General features: G+C 41.2%; 1 gene segment (V, D, J or C); it reads left to right on the top strand.

Annotated features, from left to right (window-relative positions):
- The first annotated feature begins 2,053 nt into the window (after positions 1–2,053).
- LOC115179474 (Ig kappa chain V region 3547-like) lies at positions 2,054–3,080 on the top strand. The segment is given in 2 exon segments: positions 2,054–2,210; positions 2,373–3,080. Coding segments are annotated over 2 exon segments (390 nt in total).
- The last annotated feature ends 16,757 nt before the right edge of the window (positions 3,081–19,837 follow it).

The raw sequence follows: 19,837 nt of genomic DNA, 5'->3' as shown, positions 1-19,837 counted from the left end.
AGGAGGATCCCATCAGCTTCCTATAGGCTCGGCCTACCATATTTATTTCTCAACTTTACTAATATTAAGCACATTGCTTCTCTTTACAACAGGAGTATAGCCTTCCTGGCTGGCAGGAAAATTAACGACAAAAAAAACGTCCTCCATTTGCTATTTAAGTGCATAGATGACATGTATTTTTTTCCCGCTGCCCATGTTTCTAGACAGGTCTATGATAATGGTCCTTTCTAAATCAAAACAAATTTCAAATATATATTTGTTTAGTATATGTAAAGACAAGATTAAATCAAGACTAGTCTGATGGGTGACAATATTAACCTATCACTTGTGAATTATATATTATCACTATATGCCCATCATAAGGCAAGAAACAATGCCTTTTTTTTTCTTTTCGAATCATAGGCGCACACCTTATGTAGCCTAAACCATAGGCCTATATGTTTTGATAAGGTTTGTATCACAACTAATGTGGCCAAATAACTTCTTAAAATTAAGCACATTAATCCGCTATGCAATGGGTGTAGAGCCTAACTGGCATACATAAGCAGCATGCGAGTTTTAAGTTGGGGGAAGAACATTTTCACCATAAATGTACCTTTATAATAAAAGCATTACATGGATAATCGCATTTGCGGTAACTTTTGATAATGGTGTTTTCCCGCTAATGGAACATTTGTGCTTATAGCCTACTGCCATGTGCGCATTGCTGCGCTTTTAACGTGAATAAATAGCCTAATAGTTTATCAACATTTATAGCTAAATGTTCTGATCTGTTGCGTCAGGCACATTGGGTAAAAAAGTATTTTTGATGCTAGTGGTTATATTAATTTGGGATCTATCGCATCCCACAACTGTCCCAGACTATGTTTGGAATATTTATTTCTCGCATGGAATAGAACAGGTCAACTTTGTATGGGGATAGTACATTGACATAGGCTAGTGCTTTTGCTGTTCGTTAGGACTACTCATCTTGTTGGCTGACGAAAGTAAATGTGGACAGTTCTTCCAATATCTTCAATATGCAACTCAGAATTGGATAAGGGCGCTCACAGTTGCATCCCCGATGTTTGTGTCTTCACTTGTAGCCTGTGAGAAAGACCCGATCACATGATGGAGAGCCATGTGAGTGAGAGGTGCTTCAGAGCACGTAGCACCCAGGGAGAAGGGCACAACGCAGCACTCCGGGCCAAGGACACAATGGCCACTGGCCGCAAAAGGCATGGATTTTTTGGGGGGGGCTTTGAACAGGTAGGCGATTTACTTCCACCTGCAGTTATTGAATGTTTGCTCCCGAGTATATTTCAATGGCTGATCCCTCCTGATGACCTGGATGGAATTATTTGATCTTTCGCCAACACTTAGGATTCCCCACCCTGTTGAGTCCTCTCTCCTCCCTCTTCGTCTCCTTCTCAAAACCCATTGGAAGAAAAACCAGAGGTCCCTCCCCTCTGACCTTCTCCTCCAATGGGTTTTGAGAAGGAGGCGAGGAGAGAGGACATGATGAGTATTCAATTGAGATCTTCCCTACGCAGAAACTGGTTTTCTCCATCTAGAATTCGCTATCATACTCTATGGTCTGAACTGAACTTCAGCATGACACCCCTTTACCACAAGAGGGCACCATCAACCTGCAAATATCTGAGCCATTGATAAACAGGTACCTTAACATTTTGTGAAGTCTTCGATTCAGACTATTAACATTTGAGGAATGGTATACCAGTGTGAGGTTCATCCTGAAATGAAATGGAATTTGGACTCAGCTTTACATAAGACTATGTAGGTATAATGGAGGTATAATATAATAATGTCTGACAAACTTTGATTTTGGGTTGTGCCTATGTCTCTACAGTTATTATCCTTTGATTGAAATTCCCCTTAGGATGGAATGACTCACGGCTAACAGCAAAATAACAGATATGAACGTTATTTGTCACTCTCTCACTCTCTGTCTTTCTCTTTGTCTCTCACTCTCTGTCTCTCTCTCTCTCCTTCCCCTTTCTCTGTTTCACACACCCAGCAGCCTATAGAGTGGTGTTTTGCATACCTGTTGAGAACTCACTGGTCCAGACACTTTAAGACTTCAGTGTTAGCAGCATTGGGTTCAGTCTGTTCAGTCTTCTCAGATGCACAGATTATGATGATGATGAAGATGAGGATGATGATGAAATCACTGATTCCACTGCTGATCACGCTGGGGTTCCTGACTCAGGGTGAGAATGTCTCTGACCTTTCTGAACCGTCGTATTAGGACAGCATCTGTTAAACAGAGAAGATTTGAGTACAGTAGTTTGCTACTGTTTGTACAACTTTCCGATGGCTTTATTTAGATTATTGTGACTAATCAAAAATTGTTATACACTGTTTCATTTCAGAGTCATCTGCAAATAAGTTCCTGAATCAAGCTGATGAATCAAAGTCTGTTGGTCTGGGAAAGACTGTGTCTCTCAGTGCTACAGGAGGTTCAGGCATTGGTGATGACATGAGCTGGTACCTGCTGAAACCTGGACAGGCTCCTAAACTCCTCATCTATAAAGTAAAAACCCTTCAGTCTGGAACACCATCTAGATTCAGTGGCAGTAGATCAGGTACTGAGTACACTCTAACAATCACTGGTTTCCAAGCTGAAGATGCAGGAGATTACTATGGTATGGGTGATTATGGAGGCACAGATCGTTTCACACAGTGATTTAGAGTCGTACAAAAACCTCCCTCAGTCAGACTGCACAGAGACTGTACTGCTGCAGCTGGGACCTACTGCAGGTGTTGAGGAACAACAGACTATGATATGAAACACTGGTTCACTGAACACACAACTCAGGTCCTGGTCATAAAAAACACTACTTTACCACCAATGGTCAGGACATCTGGTTACAACTCACAAATTCATCTCAAATTCACCAAATAGTTTAGTCCCAATCAAAACCAACAGCTATATCCCATAACCCCCTCCCATGTCTATAACGGTAAGAGGATGTGGTTCTGCTCCTGTCCCCAGAGTTTCACTGTCCCCAGGGGGTCTACCCCTACCCATCCTCCCTCACCCCTACCAACCTTCTGATGTTAATGTTGTTGCAGAGCAGTCTACTGGGAGCAGTGGTGTGGCTCCAGTGTGTGAGTGATGGGGGTCTGGTCCTTTAGGGAGGCCTCACAGGTGACTGAGCCAGACTTCCTCCACTGGTCAGTGGGGAGAGTGAGGCTGCTGCTCCAGCTGTAGTGACCGTCCTTCTCCAGGACCATCAGGCTCTGGCTGCCCTGCAAGGCCCCCCCGGCCCCCAGCCTCCAACCCAGCTTTCAGCCCCCCGGGAAGCCCCTGTTGGCCAGGCACACTAGGGCCACATTCCCCTGGTCCTGCTCCTCACTGGAGGGAAGTAGAACGGTCAGGGAGGGAGGTACCACACCCACTAGGAGAGAGAGGATGAGGGGGAAAGGAGAGATGACATGTAAGGGTTAAACTGGACAAGAACCTTGAAGAACTTTCAACAACTTTAATATGAAGATACAAATATGATATTCGTATTGTATAAAATAGTCTGTGAAAATGGCAAGTTATATATAAATATATTTTACACACTCTTTTACTTCCCTCCAATATCATCTATGAAGCATGACCACACACTACAGTCAGTGATGTGTTAAAGTACAGTACAGAAATGAAACTTACATGCTTACAATATAAAATGTTTAACAATGCTGCTGAACTGTTTGTGTGTGTTTAACTTCTTGGGGACCCCTTCGAGATAGGATCCCGTTTACGGGATTGTTTGACAAGTTAGCATGGCGCGAAATTCAAAACAGCAAAAATCTAATCATTTCAATTTCTCAAACACATGACTATTTTACACCATTTTAAAGATACACTTCTCCTTAATGTAACCACATTGTCCAATTTCAAAAAGGCTTTACAGCGAAAGCAAAACATTAGATTGTTAGGAGAGAGAGTACATAGACAAAAATAACCACACAGCCATTTTCCAAGTAAGGAGATATGTCACAAAAACCGAAAACACAGCTAAACGAAGCACTAACCTTTGACGATCTTCATCAGATGACACTCCTTTAATAGTAGGTTTATTTGAACAGTGAGAGACAGAATAACAACAAAAATATGCAGAAAAACGCATGTCAAAAATGTTACAAATTGATTTGCATTTTAATGAGGGAATAAGTATTTGACCCCTCTGCAAAACATTACTTAGTACTTGGTGGCAAAACCCTTGTTGGCAATCACAGAGGTCAGACGTTTCTTGTAGTTGGCCACCAGGTTTGCACACATCTCAGGAGGGATTTTATCCCACTCCTCTTTGCAGATCTTCTCCAAGTCATTAAGGTTTCAAGGCTGACGTTTGGCAACTCGAACCTTCAGCTCCCTCCACAGATTTTCTATGGGATTAAGGTCTGGAGACTGGCTAGGCCACTCCAGGACCTTATTGTGCTTCTTCTTGAGCCACTCCTTTGTTGCCTTGGCTGTGTGTTTTGGGTCATTGTCATGCTGGAATACCCATCCACGACCCATTTTCAAAGCCCTGGCGGAGGGAAGGAGGTTCTCACCCAAGATTTGACGGTACATGGCCCCGTCCATCGTCCCTTTGATGTGGTTAAGTTGTCCTGTTCCCTTAGCAGAAAAACACCCCCAAAGCATAATGTTTCCACCTCCATGTTTGACGGTGGGGATGGTGTTCTTGGGGTCATAAGCAGCATTCCTCCTCCTCCAAACACGGCGAGTTGAGTTGATGCCAAAGAGCTCCATTTTGGTCTCATCTGACCACAACACTTTCACCCAGTTGTCCTCTGAATCATTCAGATGTTCATTGGCAAACTTCAGATGGGCATGTATATGTGCTTTCTTGAGCAGAGGGACCTTGCGGGCGCTGCAGGATTTCAGTCCTTCACGGCGTAGTGTTACCAATTGTTTTCTTGGTGACTATGGTCCCAGCTGCCTTGAGATCATTGACAAGATCCTCCCCTGTAGTTCTGGGCTGATTCCTCACCGTTCTCATGATCATTGCAACTCCTCAAGGTGAGATCTTGCATGGAGCCCCAGGCCGAGGGAGATTGACAGTTATTTTGTGTTTCTTCCATTTGTGAATAATTGCACCAACTGCCGTCACCTTCTCATCAAGCTACTTGGCGATAGTCTTGTAGCCCATTCCAGCCTTGTGTAGGTCTACAATCTTGTCCCTGACATCCTTGGAGAGCTCTTTGGTCTTGGCCATGATGGAGAGTTTGGAATCTGATTGATTGCTTCTGTGGACAGGTGTCTTTTATACAGGTAACAAACTGAGATTAGGAGCACTCCCTTTAAGAGTGTGCTCCTAATTTCAGCTCGTTACCTGTATAAAAGATACCTTGGAGCCAGAAATCTTTCTGATTGAGAGGGGGTCAAATACTTATTTCCCTCATTAAAATGCAAATCAATTTATAACATTTTTGACATGCGTTTTTCTGGATTATTTTGCTGTTATTCTGTCTCTCACTGTTCAAATAAACCTACCATTAAAATTATAGACTGATAATTTCTTTGTCAGTGGGCAAACGTACAAAATCAGCAGGGGATCAAATACTTTTTCCCTCACTGTACCTACCTCATCCCCATACTGTATTTATTTATTTATCTTGCTCCTTTGCACCACAATATCTCTGCTTGCACATTCATCTTCTGCATATCTACCATTCCAGTGTTTAATTGCTATATTGTAATTACTTCGCCACCATGGCCTATTTATTGCCTTAACCTACCTCATTTGCACTCACTTTATATATACTTTTTGTTTTCTTTTGTTCTGCTGTATTATTGACTGTATGTTTTGTTTATTCCATGTGTAACTCTGTATTGTTGTACGTGTCGAATTGCTATGCTTTATCTTGGCCAGGTCGCAGTTGCAAATGAGAACTTGTTCTCAACTGGCCTACCTAATGCCTCCACCAGTACCTGTCCTGAACCACACTGGGGCATCTCCCAGACCTAATCCTGAGTAAACTAGACTGGACATCAGTCAGAGGATGACATTCACCTCCAGCTGATACGTCTGACCTAAATCAAACTTTATTTCTATAGCACATTTCAGACATGGAATACAACACAATGTGCTTCACAGGGGAAAAACAAATATAAACAATGACATTTTAAATTTACTACACAACAAACATAAGAGGATAAAAAACGAAATAGTAACAATAAAAACTGAACGACTGAAAAGCACCCTGCGGAAAAGCAAAGCTAAAAATATTTTAGGAGCTCTTTTAAATGATGTCCACAGTTTTGGCCCCCCTCAGGTTCTCTGGCAGGATGTTCCAGGGGCTGGGGGTGTGGTAACTAAAGGCTGCCTCTCCATGCCTCTTAGTCCTAGGCTTTGGGATGAAGTGTGTGTGTGTCAGAGGCCAGATATGAAAGGTTGCACCTTGCCTCTAGTACGCTAGTAAGCATTACAGCACATGACCATTCCTTACATCAGTGGAGGGTTTGAACAGGCTCCTGCAGTCGAGAGGACAGGGACTTACTGATAATCCTCTTTTCTAGGAATCAAGGAAGAGGTCACAATGAATCACTCGTCAGGAAATACAGGAGGGTCAAGACGTGTGTGTGTGTGTCCTACTGGTCATCCTTCATCCTGTCCATTGTCCAGGGCAGGGATTAGCTGATTGAATTGGAGTTAGCGGCCATTGTCTGATCGACAGGTCACGTGGAATGGACATGGCATGTCTCCACACGCAGGCAGGACACACAGATAGAACATGGGATGACATGGCATAAAAAAGGGTAAACACATGCTATAGACAGACATGGGACAAACATAAGATAGCCAGGACATGGGACAGACATGAGAGAGACAGGACATGTGATAGACATGATATAGACAGGACATGGGACAGACATGATATAGACAGGACATGGGACAGACATGATATAGACAGGACATGATATAGACAGGACATGTGACAGACATGAGAGAGCCAGGACATGGGACAGACATGAGAGAGCCAGTACATGTGATAGACATGATATAGACAGGACATGGGACAGACATGATACGGACAGGACACGGGACAGACATGAGATAGGCAGGACATGGGACAGACATGATATAGACAGGACATGTGATAGACATGATATAGACAGAACATGTGACAGACATGATATAGACAGGACATGTGACAGACATGATATAGACAGGACATGGGACAGACATGATATAGACAGGACATGTGATAGACATGATATAGACAGGACATGGGACAGACATGATATAGACAGGACATGGGACAGACATGATATAGACAGGACATGGGACAGACATGATATAGACAGGACATGGGACAAACATGATATAGACAGGACATGGGACAGACATGATATAGACAGGACATGTGATAGACATGATATAGACAGGACATGGGACAGACATGATATAGACAGGACATGGTACAGACATGAGATAGACAGGACATGGGACAGACATGATATAGACAGGACATGTGATAGACATGATATAGACAGGACATGGGACAGACATGATATAGACAGGACATGTGACAGACATGATATAGACAGGACATGTGACAGACATGATATAGACAGGACATGGGACAGACATGATATAGACAGGACATGTGACAGACATGATATAGACAGGACATGGGACAGACATGATATAGACAGGACACGGGACAGACATGATATAGACAGGACACGTGACAGACATGATATAGACAGGACACGTGACAGACATGATATAGACAGGACATGGGACAAACATGATATAGACAGGACATGGTACAGACAGGACATGTGACAGACATGAGATAGACAGGACATGGGACAGACATGATATAGACAGGACATGGGACAAACATGATATAGACAGGACATGGTACAGACATGAGATAGACAGGACATGGGACAGACATGATATAGACAGGACATGTGACAGACATGATACAGACAGGACACGGGACAGACATGATACGGACAGGACACGGGACAGACATGATATAGACAGGACATGGGACAGACATGATATAGACAGGACATGTGATAGACATGATATAGACAGGACATGGGACAAACATGATATAGACAGGACATGGGACAGACATGATATAGACAGGACATGTGATAGACATGATATAGACAGGACATGGGACAGACATGATATAGACAGGACATGGTACAGACATGAGATAGACAGGACATGGGACAGACATGATATAGACAGGACATGTCATAGACATGATATAGACAGGACATGTCATAGACATGATATAGACAGGACATGTCATAGACATGATATAGACAGGACATGGGACAGACATGATACGGACAGGACACGGGACAGACATGAGATAGACAGGACATGGGACAGACATGATATAGACAGGACATGTGATAGACATGATATAGACAGGACATGTGACAGACATGATATAGACAGGACATGGGACAGACATGATATAGACAGGACATGGGACAGACATGAGATAGAAAGGACATGGGACAGACATGATATAGACAGGACATGGGACAGACATGAGATAGACAGGACATGGGACAGACATGATATAGACAGGACATGGGACAGACATGATATAGACAGGACATGGGACAAACATGATATAGACAGGACATGGTACAGACATGAGATAGATAGGACATGGGACAGACATGATATAGACAGGACATGATATAGACAGGACATGAGATAGACAGGACATGGAACAGACATGAGATAGACAGGACATGGGACAGACATGATATTAAAAGTCAGGCAGTTACATTATGGGACACTCAGATCAGGCTTCACCACCAAAAGCATTTTTTATTGTCATGTGACCAAAGCCCATTCTAAAGCTCTCACCCAGGATAATGTCCTGGTTCTTAACCACTGTCTGTAAAGGAAACACTAGGCAGTCATCAAGGTCCTTGGAGAGTATGTGTTAACAGATCCTTAGGAACTTTTACAGCTGCACCATCAAGAGCATCCTGACTCGTTGTATCACCGTCTGGTATGCCAACTGCACCGCCCTCGACGGGAAGGCCCTGGAGAGGGTGATGCGGACTGCCAAGCGCATCACTGGGGGTGAGCTACCATTCATCAAGGATGTACATGCCAGGCCGTGTGAGAAAGGCCTGGAAAAGACTCCAGCCACCCGAGACATGGACCAGCAGACTCCTAAACAGCTTCTATCCCCCTGGCCATACATGTCTAACTACTACTGCTCCCCCTCACACCTACGCTGCTGCTCAAATTATTATTGATTGCCATTACCATTAGTATCTATCTATTTATCCTGCTACTGGTCACTATTACTCCTGTTTACATGTATATATTACCACTAGTATCTATCTATTTATCCTGCTACTGGTCACTATTACTCCTGTTTACATGTATATATTACCACTAGTATCTATCTACTTATCCTGCTACTGGTCACCATTACTCCTGTTTACATGTATATATTACCATTAGTATCTATCTATTTATCCTGCTACTGGTCACCATTACTCCTGTTTACATGTATATATTACCACTAGTATCTATCTATTTATCCTGCTACTGGTCACCATTACTCCTGTTTACATGTATATATTACCATTAATATCTATCTATTTATCCTGCTACTGGTCACCATTACTCCTGTTTACATGTATATATTACCACTAGTATCTATCTATTTATCCTGCTACTGGTCACCATTACTCCTGTTTACATGTATATATTACCATTAGTATCTATCTATTTATCCTGCTACTGGTCACTATTACTCCTGTTTACATGTATATATTACCACTAGTATCTATCTATTTATCCTGCTACTGGTCACCATTACTCCTGTTTACATGTATATATTACCATTAGTATCTATCTATTTATCCTGCTACTGGTCACCATTACTCCTGTTTACATGTATATATTACCACTAGTATCTATCTATTTATCCTGCTACTGGTCACCATTACTCCTGTTTACATGTATATATTACCATTAGTATCTATCTATTTATCCTGCTACTGGTCACCATTACTCCTGTTTACATGTATATATTACCACTAGTATCTATCTATTTATCCTGCTACTGGTCACCATTACTCCTGTTTACATGTATATATTACCACTAGTATTTATCTATTTATCCTGCTACTGGTCACCATTACTCCTGTTTACATGTATATATTACCATTAGTATCTATCTATTTATCCTGCTACTGGTCACCATTACTCCTGTTTACATGTATATATTACCATTAGTATCTATCTATTTATCCTGCTACTGGTCACCATTACTCCTGTTTACATGTATATATTACCACTAGTATTTATCTATTTATCCTGCTACTGGTCACCATTACTCCTGTTTACATGTATATATTACCATTAGTATCTATCTATTTATCCTGCTACTGGTCACTATTACTCCTGTTTACATGTATATATTACCACTAGTATCTATCTATTTATCCTGCTACTGGTCACTAGTACTCCTGTTTACATGTATATATTACCATTAGTATCTATCTATTTATCCTGCTACTGGTCACTATTACTCCTGTTTACATGTATATATTACCACTAGTATCTATCTATTTATCCTGCTACTGGTCACTATTACTCCTGTTTACATGTATATATTACCACTAGTATCTATCTATTTATCCTGCTACTGGTCACCATTACTCCTGTTTACATGTATATATTACCATTAGTATCTATCTATTTATCCTGCTACTGGTCACCATTACTCCTGTTTACATGTATATATTACCACTAGTATCTATCTATTTATCCTGCTACTGGTCACCATTACTCCTGTTTACATGTATATATTACCATTAGTATCTATCTATTTATCCTGCTACTGGTCACCATTACTCCTGTTTACATGTATATATTACCACTAGTATCTATCTATTTATCCTGCTACTGGTCACCATTACTCCTGTTTACATGTATATATTACCATTAGTATCTATCTATTTATCCTGCTACTGGTCACCATTACTCCTGTTTACATGTATATATTACCACTAGTATCTATCTATTTATCCTGCTACTGGTCACCATTACTCCTGTTTACATGTATATATTACCATTAGTATCTATCTATTTATCCTGCTACTGGTCACCATTACTCCTGTTTACATGTATATATTACCACTAGTATCTATCTATTTATCCTGCTACTGGTCACCATTACTCCTGTTTACATGTATATATTACCATTAGTATCTATCTATTTATCCTGCTACTGGTCACCATTACTCCTGTTTACATGTATATATTACCACTAGTATCTATCTATTTATCCTGCTACAGGTCACCATTACTCCTGTTTACATGTATATATTACCACTAGTATCTATCTATTTATCCTGCTACTGGTCACCATTACTCCTGTTTACATGTATATATTACCACTAGTATTTATCTATTTATCCTGCTACTGGTCACTAGTACTCCTGTTTACATGTATATATTACCACTAGTATCTATCTATTTATCCTGCTACTGGTCACCATTACTCCTGTTTACATGTATATATTACCACTAGTATCTATCTATTTATCCTGCTACTGGTCACCATTACTCCTGTTTACATGTATATATTACCACTAGTATCTATCTATTTATCCTGCTACAGGTCACCATTACTCCTGTTTACATGTATATATTACCACTAGTATCTATCTATTTATCCTGCTACTGGTCACCATTACTCCTGTTTACATGTATATATTACCATTAGTATCTATCTATTTATCCTGCTACTGGTCACCATTACTCCTGTTTACATGTATATATTACCACTAGTATCTATCTATTTATCCTGCTACTGGTCACTAGTACTCCTGTTTACATGTATATATTACCACTAGTATCTATCTATTTATCCTGCTACTGGTCACCATTACTCCTGTTTACATGTATATATTACCACTAGTATCTATCTATTTATCAAACCAAATCAAATATATTTATATAGCCCTTCTTACATCAGCTGATATCTCAAAGTGCTGTACAGAAACCCAGCCTAAAACCCCAAACAGCAAGTTATGCAGGTGTAGAAGCACGGTGGCTAGGAAAAACTCCCTAGAAAGGCCAAAACCTAGGAAGAAACCTAGAGAGGACCCAGGCTATGAGGGGTGGCCAGTCCTCTTCTGGCTGTGCCGGGTGGAGATTATAATAGAACATGGCCAAGATGTTCAAATGTTCATAAATGACCAGCATGGTCAAATAATAATAATCACAGTAGTTTTCGAGGGTGCCACAAGTCAGCACCTCAAGAGTAAATGTCAGTTGGCTTTTCATAGCCGATCATTGAGAGTATCTCTGCCGCTCTTGCTGTCTCTAGAGAGTTGAAAACAGCAGGTCTGGGACAGGTAGCACGTCCGGTGAACAGGTCAGGGTTCTATAGCCGCAGGCAGAACAGTTGAAACTGGAGCAGCAGCACGGCCAGGTGGACTGGGGACAGCAAGGAGTCATCATGCCAGGTAGTCCTGAGGCATGGTCCTAGGGCTCAGGTCCTCCGAGAGAGAGAGAGAAAAAGAAAGAAAGAAAGAAAGAATTAGAGAGAGCATACTTAAATTCACACAGGACACCGGATAAGACAGGAGAAATACTCCAGATATAACAGACTGACCCTAGCTCCCTGACACATAAACTACTGCAGCATAAATACTGGAGGCTGACAGGAGGGGTCAGGAGACACTCTGGCCCCATCCGATGATACCCCCGGACAGGGCCAAACAGGCAGAATATAACCCCACCCACTTTGCCAAAGCACAGCCCCCACACCACTAGAGGGAAACCTTCAACCACCAACTTTACCATCCTGAGACAAGGCCGAGTATAGCCCACAAAGATCTCCGCCACGGCACAACCCAAGGGGAGGCGCCAACCCAGACAGGAAGACCACGTCAGTGACTCAACCCACTCAAGTGTCGCACCCCTCCTAGGGACGGCATGGAAGAACACCAGTAAGCCAGTGACTCAGCCCCTGTAATAGGGTTAGAGGCAGAGAATCCCAGTGGAGAGAGGGGAACCGGCCAGGCAGAGACAGCAAGGGCGGTTCATTGCTCCAGAGCCTTTCCGTTCACCTTCACACTCCTGGGACAGACTACACTCAATCATAGGACCTACTGAAGAGATGAGTCTTCAGTAAAGACTTAAAGGCTGAGACCGAGTCTGCGTCTCTCACATGGGTAGGCAGACCATTCCTTAAAAATTGAGCTCTATAGGAGAAAGCCCTGCCTTCAGCTGTTTGCTTAGAAATTCTATGGACAATTAGGAGGCCTGCGTCTTGTGACCGTAGCGTACGTGTAGGTATGTACGGCAGGACCAAATCGGAAAGATAGGTAGGAGCAAGCCCATGTAATGCTTTGTAGGTTAGCAGTAAAACCTTGAAATCAGCCCTTTCCTTAACAGGGAGCCGGTGTAGGGAGGCTAGCACTGGAGTAATATGATAACAAAATGTGGTTCTAGTCAGGATTCTAGCAGCCGTATTTAACCCTAACTGAAGTTTATTTAGTGCTTTATCCGGGTAGCCGGAAAGTAGAGCATTGCAGTAGTCCAACCTAGAAGTAACGAAAGCATGGATTCCCTTTACTGCATCATTTTTGGACAGAAAGTCTCTGATTTTTGCAATGTTACGTAGATGGAAAAAAGCTGTCCTTGAAACAGTCTTGATATGTTCTTCAAAAGAGAGCTCAGGGTCCAGAGTAACGCCGAGGTCCTTCACAGTTTTATTTGAGACGACTGTACAACCATCAAGATTAATTGTCAGATTCAATAGAAGATCTCTTTGTTTCTTGGGACCTAGAACAAGCATCTCTGTTTTGTCCGAGTTTAAAAGTAGAAAGTTTGCAGCCATCCACTTCCTTATGTCTGAAACAGGCTTCTAGCGAGGGCAATTATGGGGCTTCACCATGTTTCATTGAAATGTACAGCTGTGTGTCATCCGCATAGCAGTGAAATTTAACATTATGTTTTCGAATGACATCCCCAAGAGGTAAAATATATAGTGAAAACAATAGTGGTCCTAAAACGGAACCTTGAGGAACACCGAAATTTACAGTTGATTTGTCAGAGGACAAACCATTCACAGAGACAAACTGATATCTTTCCAACAGATAAGATCTAAACCAGGCCAGAACTTGTCCGTGTAGACCAATTTGGGTTTTCAATCTTTCCAAAAGAATGTGGTGATCGATGGTATCAAAAACAGCACTAAGATCTAGGAGCACGAGGACAGATGCAGAGCCTCGGTCTGATGCCATTAAAAAGTAATTTACCACCTTCACAAGTGCAGTCTCAGTGCTATGATGGGGTCTAAAACCAGACTGAAGCATTTCGAATACATTGTTTGTCTTTAGGAAGGCAGTGAGTTGCTGCGCAACAGCTTTTTATAAACATTTTGAGAGGAATGGAAGATTCGATATAGGCCGATAGTTTTTTATATTTTCTGGGTCAAGATTTGGCTTTTTCAAGAGAGGCTTTATTACTGCCACTTTTAGTGAGTTTGGTACACATCCGGTGGATAGAGAGCCTTTTATTATGTTCAACATAGGAGGGCCAAGCACAGGAAGCAGATCTTTCAGTAGTTTAGTTGGAATAGGGTCCAGTATGCAGCTTGAAGGTTTAGAGGCCATGATTATTTTCATCATTGTGTCAAGAGATATAGCACTAAAACACTTTAGTGTCTCCTAGGTCCTGGCAGAGTTGTGCAGACTCAGGACAACGGAGCTTTGGAGGAATACGCAGATTTAAAGAGGAGACCGTAATTTTCTTTCTAATGATCATGATCTTTTCCTCAAAGAAGCTCATGAATTTATTACTGCTGAAGTGAAAGCCATCCTCTCTTGGGGAATGCTGCTTTTTAGTTAGCTTTGCGACAGTATCAAAAGACATTTCGGATTGTTCTTATTTTCCTCAATTAAGTTGGAAAAATAGGATGATCGAGCAGCAGGGTAGGGCTCTTTGATACTGCACGGTACTGTCTTTCCAAGCTAGTCGGAAGACTTCCAGTTTGGTGTGACGCCATTTCCGTTCCAATTTTCTGGAAGCTTGCTTCAGAGCTTGTGTATTTTCTGTATACCAGGTAGCTAGTTTCTTATGACAAATGTTTTTAGGGGTGCAACTGCATCTAGGGTATTGCGCAAGGTTAAATTGAGTTCCTCAGTTAGGTGCTTAACTGATTTTTGTCCTCTGATGTCCTTGGGTAGGCAGAGGGAGTCTGGAAGGGCATCAAGGAATCTTTGGGTTGTCTGAGAATTTATAGCACGACCTTTGATGCTCCTTGGTTGGGGTCTGAGCAGATTATTTGTTGCGATTGCAAACGTAATAAAATGGTGGTCCAATAGTCCAGGATTACGGAGAAAAACAATAAAATCCACAACATTTATTCCACCGACAAAACTAGGTCCAGAGTATGACTGTGGCAGTGAGTAGGTCCAGAGACATGTTGGACATGTTGGACAGGTCACCATTACTCCTGTTTACATGTATATATTACCACTAGTATCTATCTATTTATCCTGCTACTGGTCACTAGTACTCCTGTTTACATGTATATATTACCATTAGTATCTATCTATTTATCCTGCTACTGGTCACCATTACTCCTGTTTACATGTATATATTACCATTAGTATCTATCTATTTATCCTGCTACTGGTCACCATTACTCCTGTTTACATGTATATATTACCATTAATATCTATCTATTTATCCTGCTACTGGTCACCATTACTCCTGTTTACATGTATATATTACCACTAGTATTTATCTATTTATCCTGCTACTGGTCACCATTACTCCTGTTTACATGTATATATTACCACTAGTATCTATCTATTTATCCTGCTACTGGCCACTAGTACTCCTGTTTACATGTATATATTACCACTAGTATCTATCTATTTATCCTGCTACTGGTCACCATTACTCCTGTTTACATGTATATATTACCACTAGTATTTATCTATTTATCCTGCTACTGGCCACTAGTACTCCTGTTTACATGTATATATTACCAGTAGTATTTATCTATTTATCCTGCTACTGGTCACCATTACTGTCACAGAATAAGTCGTGCGGGAGAGAGAAGGACCAAGGCGCAGCGGAAGTGTGGATACTCATATTTTAATGTTCAAAAACAGGAGTAGAGCATCCACTGAAAAAAAAAAAAACAATAAACAAAACAATGAACGGTACTCACAATGTGACGGTGTGGCAGGCTAAACCAAACAAAGCAGTGCTCACAACAATTCCCCACAAACACACAGACAAACACACCCAACTAATATAGGACTTCCAATCAAAGGCAACACCACACAGCTGCCTTCAATTGGAAGTCCACCCCAATTACCTCTACATAGAAACACCCAACCTAGACAGAACAAAGAAAACCCAACTTCTTCTGCCACGCCCTGACCAACACTTAACACCTACTCCACCTGCTGGTCAGGACGTGACAATTACTCCTGTTTACATGTATATATTACCACTAGTATCTATCTATTTATCCTGCTACTGGTCACTATTACTCCTGTTTACATGTATATATTATCACTAGTATTTATCTATTTATCCTGCTACTGGTCATTTGTACTCCTGTTTACATGTATATATTACCACTAGTATCTATCTATTTATCCTGCTACTGGTCACTATTACTCCTGTTTACATGTATATATTACCACTAGTATCTATCTATTTATCCTGCTACTGGTCACCATTACTCCTGTTTACATGTATATATTACCATTAGTATCTATCTATTTATCCTGCTACTGGTCACCATTACTCCTGTTTACATGTATATATTACCACTAGTATCTATCTATTTATCCTGCTACTGGTCACTATTACTCCTGTTTACATGTATATATTACCACTAGTATCTATCTATTTATCCTGCTACTGGTCACCATTACTCCTGTTTACATGTATATATTACCACTAGTATTTATCTATTTATCCTGCTACTGGTCACTATTACTCCTGTTTACATGTATATATTACCACTAGTATCTATCTATTTATCCTGCTACTGGTCACCATTACTCCTGTTTACATGTATATATTACCACTAGTATCTATCTATTTATCCTGCTACTGGTCACCATTACTCCTGTTTACATGTATATATTACCACTAGTATCTATCTATTTATCCTGCTACTGGTCACCATTACTCCTGTTTACATGTATATATTACCATTAGTATCTATCTATTTATCCTGCTACTGGTCACCATTACTCCTGTTTACATGTATATATTATCACTAGTATTTATCTATTTATCCTGCTACTGGTCATTTGTACTCCTGTTTACATGTATATATTACCACTAGTATCTATCTATTTATCCTGCTACTGGTCACCATTACTCCTGTTTACATGTATATATTACCATTAGTATCTATCTATTTATCCTGCTACTGGTCACCATTACTCCTGTTTACATGTATATATTACCATTAGTATCTATCTATTTATCCTGCTACTGGTCACTATTACTCCTGTTTACATGTATATATTACCACTAGTATCTATCTATTTATCCTGCTACTGGTCACCATTACTCCTGTTTACATGTATATATTACCACTAGTATCTATCTATTTATCCTGCTACTGGTCACCATTACTCCTGTTTACATGTATATATTACCACTAGTATCTATCTATTTATCCTGCTACTGGTCACCATTACTCCTGTTTACATGTATATATTACCACTAGTATCTATCTATTTATCCTGCTACTGGTCACCATTACTCCTGTTTACATGTATATATTACCACTAGTATCTATCTATTTATCCTGCTACTGGTCACCATTACTCCTGTTTACATGTATATATTACCATTAGTATCTATCTATTTATCCTGCTACTGGTCACCATTACTCCTGTTTACATGTATATATTACCACTAGTATCTATCTATTTATCCTGCTACTGGTCACCATTACTCCTGTTTACATGTATATATTACCACTAGTATCTATCTATTTATCCTGCTACTGGTCACCATTACTCCTGTTTACATGTATATATTACCACTAGTACACTAACATAAGTATTTATATATTCCTGCTCACTTTTCAGCCCTGTTTACATGTATATCCTTCTATCACGCCTATACTGACACTTGCGCGCGCGCGCGCACACGCACACACACACAGACTTAGACTTAGACATACATACACATACACCCACCATGTATGCAGCTGCCATACTGTATACTGCTAGCAGCCAGCAGGCAATCCCTTTAAGTCCTGACATTATAACTGCTGGGAGAAGCACCTGTGGGCCCTGAATAGACCAATGAGGATAAATAATCACTAAGCTTTGGCAACAACACACAACAAAGGAACATCCTTCACGAGTGGTACGGGGGGAAGGGGGGAACGATTAAAAAGCCCACAGCAGTGGTTGTAGACCTGTTGTTTTTTCCAGTATAGGGTTAAAGATTCCTGTAGAGATCCAACTGAGGAGCCCAATAAGGATCAGTGTTTTGTTGCTTTTTTTGATTGGCTGTCTTGATTTAGCTTCCAAAGTGTTGCAATGTTTTGTTTGATTGTTTTAGCTGTAGTGGGTGTTACTTTAATCCTTCACAAACCATTTATTAGGCCTACAGTGCATTTGGAAAGTATTTAATTTTGTTAGGTTACGGCCTTATCCTAAAATGTATGAAATAATTTTTTCCCTCATCAATCTAGACACAATACCCCATAATGACAAAGTAAAAACAGGCGTTTAGAAATGTTTGCATATATATAGAAATAAAAAAACTGAAATATAACATTTACATAAGTATTCATACCTTTTACGCAGTATATTGTTGAAGCCCCTTTGGCAGCAATTACAACCTCAAGTCTTATTGGGTATGACGCTGTAAGCTTGGCACACCTGTGTTTGGGGAGTTTCTCCCATTCTTCTCTGCAGATCCTCTCAAGCTACGTCAGGTTGGATGGGGAGCATCACTGCACAGCTATTTTCAGGTCTCTCCAGAGATGTTCGATCGGGTTCAAGTCCGAGTTCCGGTTGGGCCACTCAAGGACATTAAGAGAATTGTCATGAAGCCACTCTTGCGTTGTCTTGGCTGTGTGCTTAGGGTTGTTGTCCTGTTGGAAGGTAAAACCTTCGCCCCAGTCTGAGGTCCTGAGCGCTCTGGAGCAGGTTTTCATCAAGGATCTCTCTATACTTTGCTCCATTCATCTTTCCCTTGATCCTGACTAGTCTGCCACTGAAAACATCCCCACAGCATGATGCTGCCACCACCATGCTTCACCGTAGGGATGGGGCCAGGTTTCCTTCAGACGTCACGCTTGGCATTCAGGCCAAAGAGTTCAATACTGGTTTCATCAGACCAGAGAATCTTGTTTCTCATGGTCTGAGAGTCCTTTAGGTGCCTTTTGGCAAACTCCAAGTGCTCTGTCATGTGCCTTTTACTGAGGAGTGGCTTCCGTCTGGCCACTTTACCATAAAGGCCTGATTTGTGAAGTGCTGCAGGGATGGTAGTCCTTCTGGAAGGTTCTCCCATCTCCACAGAGGTACTCTGGAGCTCTGTCAGAGTGGCCATCGGGTTCTTAGTCACCTCCCTGACCAAGGCCCTTCTCCCCTGATTGCTCAACTTGGCCGGGCGGCCAGCTCTAGGAAGAGTCTTGGTGGTTCCAAACTTCTTCCTAAGAATTATGGAGGACACTGTGTTCTTGGGGACCTTCAATGTTGCAGAAATGTTTTGGTACCCTTCCCAGATCTGTGCATCGACACAATCCTCTTGGAGCTCTACGGACATTTCCTTCAACCTCATGGCTTGATTTTTGCTCTGACATGTAC

This window comes from Salmo trutta, chromosome 39, assembly GCF_901001165.1.
Source record: "Salmo trutta chromosome 39, fSalTru1.1, whole genome shotgun sequence".
NCBI lineage: Eukaryota > Metazoa > Chordata > Actinopteri > Salmoniformes > Salmonidae > Salmo > Salmo trutta.
Note: the sequence above shows the minus strand (reverse complement) of the source record. Positions and strands in the feature narration are given on the sequence as shown.